This window comes from Pezoporus occidentalis, unplaced genomic scaffold (genome assembly GCF_034315485.1).
Source record: "Pezoporus occidentalis ecotype Australia unplaced genomic scaffold, CSIRO_AGI_Poc_V1 ctg103, whole genome shotgun sequence".
In the NCBI taxonomy this organism is placed as follows: Eukaryota; Metazoa; Chordata; class Aves; order Psittaciformes; family Psittacidae; genus Pezoporus; species Pezoporus occidentalis.
Genome location: NW_026912812.1, coordinates 2,305,974 through 2,318,959, shown reverse-complemented (window position 1 = coordinate 2,318,959; position 12,986 = coordinate 2,305,974). Strand labels below are relative to the sequence as shown.

The 12,986-nt window shown below is 43.0% G+C and overlaps 1 protein-coding gene across 3 annotated transcripts in view; it reads left to right on the top strand.

Moving 5' to 3' along the window:
• RAPGEF5 (Rap guanine nucleotide exchange factor 5) overlaps positions 1-12,986 on the top strand; it is a 132,456-nt gene that overhangs the window by 57,166 nt on the left and 62,304 nt on the right. The window contains exons 8-9 of one of the 3 annotated variants that reach the window (XM_062616833.1): positions 10,215-10,318; positions 10,653-10,741. The exons of 1 other annotated variant lie outside the window; for it this stretch is intronic. In XM_062616833.1, coding sequence (XP_062472817.1) covers positions 10,215-10,318; positions 10,653-10,741 — 193 coding nt within the window. Of the gene's footprint in view, positions 1-10,211; positions 10,319-10,652; positions 10,742-12,986 lie in introns of all 3 variants that reach the window. One more of the 3 variants, XM_062616824.1, reaches the window with a different exon arrangement.

The following is a 12,986-nucleotide window of genomic DNA, read 5'->3' as shown; positions in this document are numbered from 1 at the left end:
TGGAAAAAAATCCTAACAGAGATCTTTGGGAACATTAAATTGTCATCACTTGCCTTTTAAGGGAGCAAAGGAAAATGTAAGCAACTTCTGCTTAGAAACACCTGAAAATATCATTAATTTTATTAAAAATCTAGCAGAAGCCTAGTGTTTTAGATGCCTAGGATTTTAAAGACTTTGTCTTCCCCCCCCGCCCCGCCACCTTCCCACCCCAGTCAAATCATTGTGCTCTTTCATTGCAGTCTCCTAATCCTCCAATGCCTGTGTTAAAATTCAAGGTATCCATAAGGCACACATCCTCCTGACCTAGTGCTGTAGTTATGATGATGCATGAAATAAGTCATTACAATTACTGAGGCAGTCTTGAGCGCTTAGTAACTCAGGCAATTGCTTCTTGAAACATGACTGAACTGAAGGAAGGATCATTAGTTATTTCCCTGGAGTACTTGGGTATTGTAACTCTCTCCCCAGGATTCTGTTAGGGAGTTAAGACCTGGTCATTTGTTCATACTTCTCATTTTATCTTTCTTTTACTCAAATGCTCTGTGGCAGCTGATGAATTCCAGATTGTGTCTCTTCTTCAACCACAGCATCTCCTTACCTGTCAAAGTTCAGCTCAAATAGCAAATGACCAGGTGGGAAGGAAGAGCCCAGCAATGACAAAAGAAACAGATTTAAGAAGTCATTCCTGGAATGTCTTATAAGATAAAATAACTTTCTGAGACATATGACTCAAAAATGAATTTTCTGAATAAGGAGAAGGAAGTTGGTTAGATGAGATCCCAAAGTTCTACACAAAAAGAGTATCAACCTGTAGAAAGCTATATAACATGTATAAAGCTATGCAAGTCAGGCAGGAATTGAAGCCAGAAATGGGGTCTGGGTCAGAAATGGAGGTCAGGATCAGAGATACATGAGGGTTTTGATATTTATTGGATGACATCATAGCTTTTGGGAGTGTCTGAGTAGTCTGTACTATGCTGTCTGATGGTAATGGGATGTGGTGTGAGGAAGAGAATGGGATCAGAAGAATATAGGTGTCAGTGGGCGTTTTCATCCCCAGTTGAAGCCCTTGCTGGCTGAAGAAACGACTGTGCATACAGCGTGATACCAGAAGCTGGCAAGTTGTGTCACAGCGTGGCTCTCTCTCCTTATGGATAATATCACTCAGGTTGCTCAGGAGATGAAGGAGGAGATATTTTGAGGGAGGAGAAAGGGAGTGATCAAAGGGAGATTGACTCTGGAATCTGGTGTCAATGCTGCTCCTAAGGGTGAATTAAAAGGATAGGGAAGGAGCCTTGTGTGGGCATGACTGTGGCTGAAAAAGAAGAGCTAGAAAAGTGCTGCAGGGAAGTACAGTCGAAGCCTAGCAACTGATGGATATTTAATGCTTTATGAATGGGACTGGTAGTAGAGCAGTGTGATTTGAGGGGATTGTTCTGGAGAGCTTTATATGGTTAAGAGCAGGGAAGAGAGGAGGCCCTCTTAGGGAGAGGTTATACATTAGCTGATGATAATACCAGAGCCCAGTAAGACATGCAGCAGCCTGTTTCAGGGCTGATTCAAGGATATATCAGATGTCCTTGTTCTGGCGGCGGCAGCAGCCATCAGAAGGGTGGGGAAGATGGCAGCTCCAGCTGCCCCAGTGCGATGTGCTGCTGTACATGTGGCAGCTCTTCATACTGTCGGGAAGGTTTTTTTTATTCTACTACTGTTATGAACAGTCTTCTGATGCCAGGGTACCAAGTGAGTTTGAGAGCTACACTGTCATTTATAAGGTTTCTTTGACCTGACTGAGGCAAATCCTAGCAAAACATTTAGTGTTTGATCTTTTCTTTTCAATATTTCTTCTAACTCTAATGATAGATCACCCCATGCAAAAATAAGATACTGGATTGCTTCTATCAAGTTTTTTAGAATAGACAGTGAAATCTGGACTGTGTCACACTCCTGTGCATGCTCCTCCACAAAGGAGGAACAAAATTCTGTGCAGAGGAGGCCATGCAAGCACACAGATGCATTTAGTAGAGATGACTTGTATCTCATTGCAGATATCATGTGATTTAACAGTTGCCATGGTAACAATGCATTTTTTCATTCCATAACTTGAATAAATGTTGAGATTGCCTTTGGTGTAACTAACTTACCTCCTTCCTGAAGTTGGGCATGATTGTATTATCTGAAGAAAGCAGAGAGGAATCTCTCAGTATTCATACTGAAATAAATTTTTAAAGCATGTAGCTAGTCAAGAAGTAGGTAGATGATTCCATCTGGAATAAAATAAAATATGTGACTACTTAAAATCACAAAATGAAAGAAATATAAAAAGTTACTTCAGAATGTGGTGACTGGCACTGTATAACTGTAATTTCTACTGCGTGTGACACTTTGGTTTTCTTCAGTACACGAAAATTTGATTAAATTTATCATTTTATAGAGGTATTCTTATGTAGGCATGCAAGAAAGCACTTCTTTTCCTTGTTGTAATATTGCAACAAAATTTCTTTATTTCTTGTGTTAATTTGTTCCCATGCATGTAACATTAGAAAATATCATTTTCTTCACTGACGTTAGTGAGCATTTTATCCTACACAGCAGACGCAGAGTCAAATCTCCTGCTATTAGGCAGAAGGAGTGGGTTTTATTTTTCTTTCTAACTCCTTTTCATTCTGGCAGCATTATTGCATGCTCTATGCATTTGTGTCTACTTAGGATACGTTATCAAGTCTGCGAGTGATTAGTGGCTTATCTATTTTTGAGTGATTTAGATGCATGAATTAATTAGCAAGAAAAGAGCCATTAGGAAGCATTAGTAAAAAGGCTGGTCATTTCAGACTATTTTGGAGGGAATTAAAATCATCATTCAAACCCAATAAAATTGTATTCATAGTGATTTATGCTTTTCTTTAAAGAAAAATCACTGCATTATATCTAACTTAGTTGAAAACAGCCACCAAACCACAGGATATAAACTCTGTCACGTCTACTGTTGGTCTAGAAGTTAGATAAATTTGTTTTATTTTAAACATGAACTTTGGATTTTTTTATTTTTTTTTTCTCCTTTACTCAGTGCTTTTTCACACTTTCTGTTTAAAGAATTGGTTTAAATGTCAGTACATTTGAGGAAGTTTGATTCTGGAGTTCCTAAGCTTGGGCTTTGTATAGTATTCTCTGGTTTAGAGTTCATCTTAAACCTTTTGGGAGGCCAGAACCACCTCCTGCCTTTGCTGAGTACTCTCATGAAAAATGAGCTGCATTCTTCTGTGAGCATAATGCATCCACTAAAAGATATATGCCTTACAGTGATAAATGGAATGAACAGCACCTCAGTTTAATAGACAAGTTTTAGTCTTTCTAGTTGGAATTGTGGCTTGTAATGTGGATAGTGTATATATTTTATTTTATTTTATTTTTATTAGAGTAATGGGATTGGCAGCATTCAGAGGTGTTATGGACATAAGGCAAGAGACAAAGGTTTCTTTGATAGACACTAAGTGGCTAAGCCAGGTTTTTTAAATAATATTTTACTTTGCACGAGGTATAAACTGGAATGAAAGGCAAAGAAAGGGATCAGCAATTTTGTCTGTTTGACTTAGAAGTTGTATGTGTTCAGCACTAGTAACTAGACCAATATAAGGCTGACAGTGTTGTATATTTACTGCCATCTCTCCTCCTTTCCTTCAGGAGACCTTATTTGTTGCTACTTCCATTATAACGGTTGTAAGGCTTTGGTAAACGTGTCTTTACCACAGTGAATATTAGTCTACATTAATAAATTAAATCCACTAACATTAGTGAGCTGCCTTCTGCAGCTTTTATTCTTGTGTGAATGCTGTATGGAGGCTGCCATAGAAGCCAAGTTCCATCCCTGTTGAATGTTAATTGTCATCTAGTTCCCCTCGTAGCCTAGTAATTTCTAGAATTTCCTCCTTCTGATGTTAAGATTATTCTCAAGTATAAATTCTGTATATCCAGTCAAACATCTTCCATTTTTCTTTTCCAGAGGCATATGGTAACAGTAGTATCTGTTATCAGTCATGGGCTATCTGGGTTAAGTGTGCAGTCCTCCTTGAATCCTTGGCATTCCTCCTCCCTTCATGGCTCAGACATAAGTCCTGCAGTTCTTGTATCGTTTTCCTCATACTTTTCACTGCAGCTAAGGCTTGGTCTGCTTCCACTGATATCACTGGAAGACAGTCTTTGGTGGCTGAAGGGATTTAACTGTTGCTTCATCTACCTGTCCTGTCCTATCCTGTTTTTCTACAAATACACATGCTCTAGGCCTGCAATCCTTCCATATCCCAGTATTTTTGAAGTGCTGCCCTGCCAGCTGTGAGAGAATGATAATAGTATTAATACCATCCTCACTTCTTTTGTCTCTCTCTCCACACTTCCCCCTCTCTTTCTTTTTCCCCTCCTCTTTTGTACAGTTACAGAGAGAAGTTCTCCTAAGTTGTCCTTGCCAAGGTGGGAGCTCTCTGTCAGGCTGTCACTCTTACCTCCTAATAGCTATGAAGAGTGTGTGCTCCGAGAAAAACAGAAATTCGTAGCCTACAGTTGCCTTAAAAAGACATTTTTTATTATCTGACAAAGAGTTGTGGAGTGTTAAGGTTATGATATCATTATATCAGTGGTTGTGACACCAGTAATGATTTTTTTTTCATGTTATTTTAGAAGATGTGCCCTTTGCTGTGTGTTAGACCTGTCGCTTCTTTTTGTTAAAGCACTATCCATGAAAGTGCTCTCAACTTAAATGATGGTATTTGGAGGTAACTGCAGGCCAATCAGGGGTATGGGCAATTTGATCTCGATATAGAGCATTTTGTGATACTAAACTGCTATGAAATGCCACATGAGGCTCCTCTTTTCCTGCTCCTTTTGCCTTTCTTGAACTACACAGATTTTTTCATGTTTTTTTTATGTGGCCTGTGCGATGAAACCCCAGCCTCATTTGCAATGGGATCACCATTTGGGAGTGTTGCACGACTGAGCTTTTTCTTTTTGCCCTAGGACTTAATCACAGCCTTTCTTGCTCATGTAAAGACTCTCGTTTAGCAATGCCCTATTCCCATGAGTGGTTTCTTTCTTCTTAGTAATAGGGAAAGCAGAAATAATCCTACTCTCAGCAGTTTGGGGATTACAGGCAGAAATTGAATTCCTTGATATATGACTGTGTAGGGATACTGATCTTTTCCTTGAAGCTTGTTGTCTGTCATCTCTTACCAGCACTGTCCTTTTGACTCCTCTACAAGGATAACTTGTTATTAATGTTGCCTTTCTTGCAGATACTCGGTATGTAGATGACAACCCCAACATTTTTTCTAAAAGGGCTTGTTCTGTGCATTATCAGATGTGATATTCGGAATTGGCTTCAGCAACAAAGGATTTTGATTTATTTTTTTCCCATGATGTGGCTCATGCTATTTTTACCACTATTTGTAAAGCTGACAAATTCAGAGGAGATTATTTTGAGCCAAATGTCGGCCCTTTGTTTTGCAACTCCAAGACAGATAGCTCAGTGTGAGACCACTGGGAAGTTTTGATGTGATCCCTGAGTGCCATTTGGTGGCAGATGTGGTGATTGAGTCATTTAAAGCATTTAATGGTTTTATAGACTGGTCAGAAGTCACTGAGAGCCAAAACATCACTGCATAAGGCATTTTAATAGATTAAATTAATTAATGGATTTCCGTTTCTCACAGTATACCGTGAATTAGCACGTTTATGAAAGTAGATTGAATGAAGAGAGAAACAGATAGAATAAGTGGAAAAAGTTCACGAGATGAGAAAAATAATGAATGTAATATGTATATGCTATGAGCTGTATTTTATAGTGAAATAAAATAATGCAGTCTTATGTAAGAAATTTTTGATTCTTAAGAATTGCCACATGAGAAGCTGCTGTTGATGTTCCTGCAGTGCTGTAAAGTAATTTTTCCCCTGAAATTTGGGAAAAGTGATGATCATGCAACTGACTGCAAAATAGGAAATCCCATTGAAAACGTTTTGTGGTGTGATACTTTAAATACAGGTAGAATAGTAGATATATTTATTTTCATCTTTCTAGAATAAAGAAGAGGGCAACCACTGCAGAAAAAAAAGACCAGTCTCCTTATATAGCTGGGTTAAGCTGTGCTGGTGACTTTGAAATGCTTTTTTCCTGCTGTAGATGATAGTGAATCAAACCTGTTAATGTAGATTTTGGTCTCGCTCAACACTCTGTGAAACACAGCAACTTTTTCTGAGGTGGATTATCCAGAGAGGTCAGAGATATTGTTGTCCATCTGCACTTTAATTTTCATGTGTTCATTTCCATTTCCTTGTCAAATAAAAAGGAATAACCTGTAAAGAATAGAGTGATTTTTGTACATCTGTTTGTACTTTGATGACTTTAAATCTAATTCTGCAGTCTGCACAATGGCAGATTCCAGGGAAAAACATAATGAAGTGTAAGCAGGCAATCATCATTAATCTTTGATAGATGCTGCCTGAAAGATTGTTTCTTACAGGAGGAGCTGTTAATAAAATGTTGGTTTTTTTTTCTTTACTTTGTTTCATGTTTGTGATATAAATATATTTCTATTTTACAGCCAGGGCTCATCTCACTGTCTACTATTAGCACTGGCAAATGCATCATACTCTAAGACTTCTTTTTCTGTTGTTTCTAAGAGTTGTTGCATCTTATCTACTTATTCTGAAAGGTGTCTGCCTCTGCCTATTTAATTTTTTAATGAAAGATACAGTCAACTTGGTTCAGAAGCTGCTAAGAGTAAGGTTAGGCATAAATACTGTTTTGCTATGTTAAAAAGAATTCTGGCAGTAGTTTTCTGGAAAGCTCTTGTGCCCTTGTACTTCCAAAGTGGGATCCGAAATCCCTTTGGGAAAGAGTCTTTGGGTTTTTGCCATCTTCATAAATATCTGCCCAAATCTGGCTCAAGTTAGAGGCCAAAAAATACAGTTTGTACATGCTCTGTGAAGAGTTTCTAGAGCTCTGCAGGTTAGTATTTGAAGGCTTGCTAAGCTTTGAGCATGCTACAGCATGAGCTGTGAAGGCTTTTCTTTATAGCTGTATCTCCCAGCTGTTATGATGTAGGATGTAGTGAGCCTGGATGGAGCTCTGTGGTAAAGCAGCTGTACCTCTATAACTTTTGCTGTGTCCAGGCTGGCTCTCAGTGGGCAGGTTTGGGGATCTCAGTGTCCCACTGAGGAGGCAGGTGCTTCCAACCTTTGCAGTGGGTACAGCAGGGTCCCCACAGACAAGGACCTTTTGTCTCTGCCTGGACCCAGTCCTCAACATATGCTGAACTGAAGGTAGAGCTATATGCATTCATATGCATATGAAGGTAGAGCTGTAGGGATGGAGCTAAATTAAAGAATATCTGTCAGTGTTTCCCAGTGTTCAGACTTGACCTTTCTGTCTTAATAGTGTCCTTCTAATTCTTTGTTTGCTAATATGTGCCTGGAATTGATTATAATAGCCAAGCAAAAAGATATCTGCCCAGGAAAACAATTATTCTTCTGAAATGAGGAACGTGTTATTTTGTGGCTTTTGTTCTGCCCTCTCACCTATTTGAGCGCATTCCATGTGCTGCAGTGCCAGCCCCTCCACACTTGCGCTTCTCAGCCCCTTCCTGTGTCAGTTTTATATTTCACATCTCTTACATGGAAGTATTCCCATGTGTGAGGGGAAGCTCCAGGAATTCATTGAGGGGAGCAGTCTTGTCTCCAGAACACAAACAGGGGCAGGAATCCTTCATATGTGCCTTTTCCCCTACCTCTCAAGGGCATGCCCTGGCACCAGCATCAGAAGACAGAGGCAGAAGTGATAGGCATTATCTGATTGTGCTGAGTTAGTTCTACCAAATTATGCTATGAAAACAAAATTTTCCTGCCCTCCATAACTCCTAGAGGAGGCAATTTCTTTGTTACTTGATGTGATTTCAAAGCAGCCTGTGTAAAGTTTGCTTTGTTGCTTGTTGCCCAAAGAAGGGTCTCTTTGCCTTTGCTTGGTTGGCAGCAGGAAAATCTGTCTGCAGACTGGATTTTCCATGCTTTCTTAAGTCTATAGGTGCCTTATAGGTTATCTCTTAATAGCTGTATTGCTTCTTTACCCATAGAAACCATCAGTGTGAGAGTCTCTCTGGATCTGGGTTTTTCTGGAGTAGCTCTGGGTCTGATCTCTTTATTAACAAAAAAGCAGGTGGGGAGATGTTGAAGAAGAGTTCTGTCATTGGGAAGTGCATAGTTTGCATTGGTAGCTAGCAGTGTTCCAACCTAACAGGTGCTTTAGTACTGCAGAGGTGTCCTGTCCTGTGGAGGAATGATGTGAAAATGCAATTTCTATTCAGTGAAGCCGGCTTCTGAATATACTGTGTCCATTGCAGAGCTTTTTTTTTTTTTTTTTTCCTGTTAGAAAGCAGAGCAGCTTTCCTATTTCTAGCAGCGGGAGGAGGCAGCAGATTCTGAGTGTTGGTTCCTCTTTTAATTAACTGGAAGTCCAAACTTTGTGTTTGAGAAGGGTTTTTGAGAATGTGTCTGCTTGGTGAGATGCTGAAGGGGGAACGCCATCTTCCAGAATAGCCATTGTTAATGTCCTTTCAGTATGAGAGAGCTTTCGCACTCCCAGTGCTCCCAGTTGACTTGCTGCCAGCTGCTTGAGTATGTAATGTATGTATGGGTACACTTAAAATCCATTCCCATATATGTGGAAAGAGATGGTTTGTACAAATACATCACATACATGCCCCATATGTGCTGCAGTTGGGAATCTCAGAGGGCACAGGGAAATGAGGATTTGAGCTATTTTAGAGGATACCAGAGGAAAGGCAGGGAAATTGAAAGATTTATTTGTTTGGATAAATCTCCCTGTTACTGAATTGCTTTAATGTGGCACCTCTTTCTTGTTCTTCCTCTCTTCTTTTGGTGCTACTCTCATTCCATCTTGTCTAATGCGTGCGCAAAAAAAACCCCCACATCCGATGAAATGGAAGATTACAATTATGCATCAGTATTCCTGTGGCTGCTCAGTAATGTCCCCTGGGAGTGTTACAATGAATATCTGACATTAATTGGCTCAGTACCTGTATGTCTGACCTTGCAGAAATTTAATAGATCAATTCTACATGTTGTTTACTGATAAAAGAAAACTTCAGGGCAAGGGCTGCACCTTCGGACATACCTGCGCGCCTGTGACAACCAGAAGCAGCTGTCAGACTCACTGGTTTTGGAATAAGAAATAAAATAATAGAAAGAGGGACCATAAAGTGGTTTTTCTCCCTTGTTTTGCCAAGCTCTGTTCCTCAGCAATTTCTACCCCTCTTAAAGTCTTTGTCACTGCCAGATACTCTACATTTGATGCACAAATGCTGTTTTTTCTCCTTTGAGTATTACATGCCTTCATACGTGTGTTTAACATACTGAACAATATAACTAAACCAGGTCAGAATTAGAGGAACAGCAACTGGATGTACTTGTGTAGAAACACAACTCTTTTGTGTCGCTCACACTCTGGTGGACTGAAACTGCCGGGAGGGTCTCGCCAGGGAGCTGCGAGACACTCTTTGGCGATCTCCATGTGTCAATGTGCTCTGCTCAGCGGCAAACCCTCATCTCCTGCGGTGCCCAGTCAGCTGGCGTTAGCAGCTCTGTGGATGTGGGCTGCGTGTGCAGAAATGGATGATTGTTCAGCTCCCTTCCTTTTCAGGAAGCCGAGGGGGAGAAAGTCAGTGTTCAAATCCCAGTTTAGCTGCGATTCACACACCGGGTGGTCACTGGGCTTAACTTTCTGTGGGGTGCTTGTTTTCCAAGTTTAAAAGTTGTTCGTAGGGATTCGTACACGGATTGAAGAGATGCTCACACATTGCATGCCTATTCCACTAGGTTTATTGCCTTTGTTGAAGTCCAGTAGAGATGCTTTACAGAATGTGTGTTCTGCCTGTGTATTACTGGAGTGCTGGGAGCTCTTGCCGCTTTTGACTGTTGCTGCTTGTCCCCTGCTTTATTTGATCGGCTGGGCATTAAACAAGCCATCACCTCGGAGACACGGAAACCCGCACCCCAAACCCGGCTCTTGCGAGTTAAAATCCAGCGCAAGCTGCCGAGTACCGCTTCCAAAGGGGAGCTCGTTCCTCCCCTCTGCCCCTCAGATATCTAAGGTGTGGGGCGGCCCTGGGCAATGACCGCGGGCTCTGTGTTGCTCTCCCCCCTGCGCACGGAAGGCGGACGATGGAGGCGGCGGTGAGCGGGCGCGGGAGGAGGCCGGCGCAGCGCTGGTGCTGAGGAAGGTGTGGTCACGCAGCCCAGCCCCCGAGCGGCGCGGGAGGTAAGGCTTCCGCGGCCCCGGGAGAGCGGGGTTTGGCCGGCCGGGCCGGCTTCCGCGGCGGCGGCGGTGGGGCTGGAGGGACTGCGGTCCCCGGCTGGGCAATGGCCCCCGCCGGGCGCGCCTGAGGGGGAGGGTGCGGCGGGAGCGGGGCCATGGGGAGCGGCAGGGTGCGGGTGCCCGAGGCGCTGGCGGGCTGCTGCGGGGAGCGGTCGCTGCCCACCTTCGACGTGCCTTACTTCAAGTACATCGACGAAGAGGATGAGGAGGACGAGTGGAGCAGCCGCTCGCAGTCCTCCACCGAGGATGACTCCGGGGACTCTTTGCTTTCTGACAGATACGTGGTGGTGTCGGGGACGCCGGAGAAGATTTTGGAGCATCTGCTCAGCGACCTACACCTGGAAGCCGCGCAGGACAAAGAGACCGGTAAGGAGCCCCCACACGGGGAGGCGGCGGCCGGGGAAGGGCCCGGTCCTGGGCGGGAGAGGGGAAGAGGACCCGGTCCCGATGCCGGCAGAGGGGGTCTGCGCGGAGGTCGCTTCCAGGCATCCTCTGCCGAGAGCCGGCTGCCAGCCTGATCAGCCTGGGGCAACGTGAGGAGGAAACCGCGAGCGTGCGGCAACCGGGAGGTGGCCAAGCGGGACTCCCGGGCAGGGATGTCGGCTGTGAGCAGGGCCGCTCCCCAGCCGCACACTTAGCGCAACTTGAGCCTCTTTTATCTCGGGCAGTCGTTGCCGCCTGCTGCGGCCTGCCTTGCACTGCACCAGTGTCTCCTCAGGCAGAGGCTGCCATTCCCTGCAGCCTGCAGCTATGATTATTTTGATCAGGATACTCTCTCTGCGCTTCAGTCTCCTGGCCAACTACTCATTTTGCCACCACCCCAATACTTTGGCACACCTTCTGTTTCACAAGCCCGGCTTAGAAGTTCCCTTTTAACCCAGAGCACGGTGTATAGCTGTGTCTTCAGTCCTTCTGTGTCTTCAACCAGAGACTGTAGTTTGTTCCAGCCTAAAGCAATTATTATGATCCGTCTGCTTGACATGTGGTTTAGTTTTCAGGTGGATCTCTTGGCTGTATGCACCAAGGTTTATGTGTGTATGTATTGTCACCAAGAGCTCCTGGAGTTGTTTATCACAAGTGCCTGCAACATGCAGTTCGTATAAATAGTTTTAATAAAAGCGGCCAGGCTGGTGAGACTTTCAGAGCTCCCCAATACTGACAAGAAGAAGAAGGCAGCTGGCTCTAAATGGTGCTGTGCATTTGATCGCTCCCAGCAGGGTTAAAATGTATGCTGCTGCTGCCTATATATCTCTCTCTCTACAAAAGAGATTACTGAGAATAAACACACTTTAATCCTTTTAAGTGACTGAAAATATAAATAACATCTGTGATTCCCAGAGGAACGTCTCAGAACAAGTTGTTTAATATGGGACAATAGGCATATTCGTAGTGCTGATGTGTGAATGCTCCGAAGAAACGTATACGGTGTCTGTTGGTGGTATTATTATGGTATTCCTACTGCTGCTTTTGTCTGCCTAGACATTAATATTTAGTGCAGAGGGAAGGTGATGTTTTTTCTTCCACAGATGCCCACAGAATAGTGCTGGGAGCAGTTTACTTGAGCCAGATCTCAGGCAGTGTAGTGAGGGCCCTTTAAGGTCAAACGTTGTATCTAGAATAAGTTTCCCGTTAATGTTTATGAAATGCGAATTGAGGGACATTAGCTGCCTGCCTTCCTGGTCTGCTTCATCTTTTTTCTTTATAAGCTCAGAACCTTGCTGGAAAACAATGTGATTTTCACTAGCAATATGCATTATATTTTAGCGTTCATAAATATAAAAGATTCCTTACATGAAGCATTAGATGCTGTATGCATCTGCAGGTGTACTACCTTTTCTTTCTTTTCTCTTTGCTGCCCTCCCTCCCATCACCTGGAGACTGTTCATAAGCCTGTTCTCATTGTTGCAGAGAGGGGCTGCTAAGCTGCCCTCAAAACAAATGCTAAGCCACTACTTGGAGTGGTTGTTAGCAGATGGTAATGTATTTGAAGGTTGATTGGCTTCCCTTCACCTCTTCTGCCTTATCCTAAGACCTTTTAGAGAGAAGCAATTAGCTCTGCCCTGTAGCCAGGGTTAACTGGATCCCAGAGGCAGAACAAAGTAGATGTGGCTTCAGTTTTTTGCCATCACAAAGAAGTGTGCCAAACCTTGCTCAGCAGCCTTCCACTTTCCTCACTTACTGGTATTTTTCTGACTTTATTAAGCTGGTAATATAGAACTTTGTCAAAATGGAAGATTTTGGGAATTCTGTTTCACAATGTTCTATGTGGTAGATGCCCCTGTAATATTTTTTTATCAGTCTGTTTTGCAGACCTAGTGGCATTTGGCATGAGGAAGTATGGGATATTGACTGTATACGTGTCCTTTGTGTGTGCAGCTGAAGGCATCCTTCTGCTGATTGTGTGTTTGATTTTGCTCTTCTTTGCATTTTCTGTAGTTCCAGTCTGGGCCATCTCAGAGAACGGTTGTGTTGCAGAGTCCTGCAGACTTGTGTTTTAGCAGGCATAGCTTTGCAGAACATAAAAGGACAATGCTGTTGTACCCTACTGCTGCTCCTGTTGTCAGTCTGCCAGTTCCAGGATGAACTCCTTGGCCTCCTGCTTTTCCTCCAG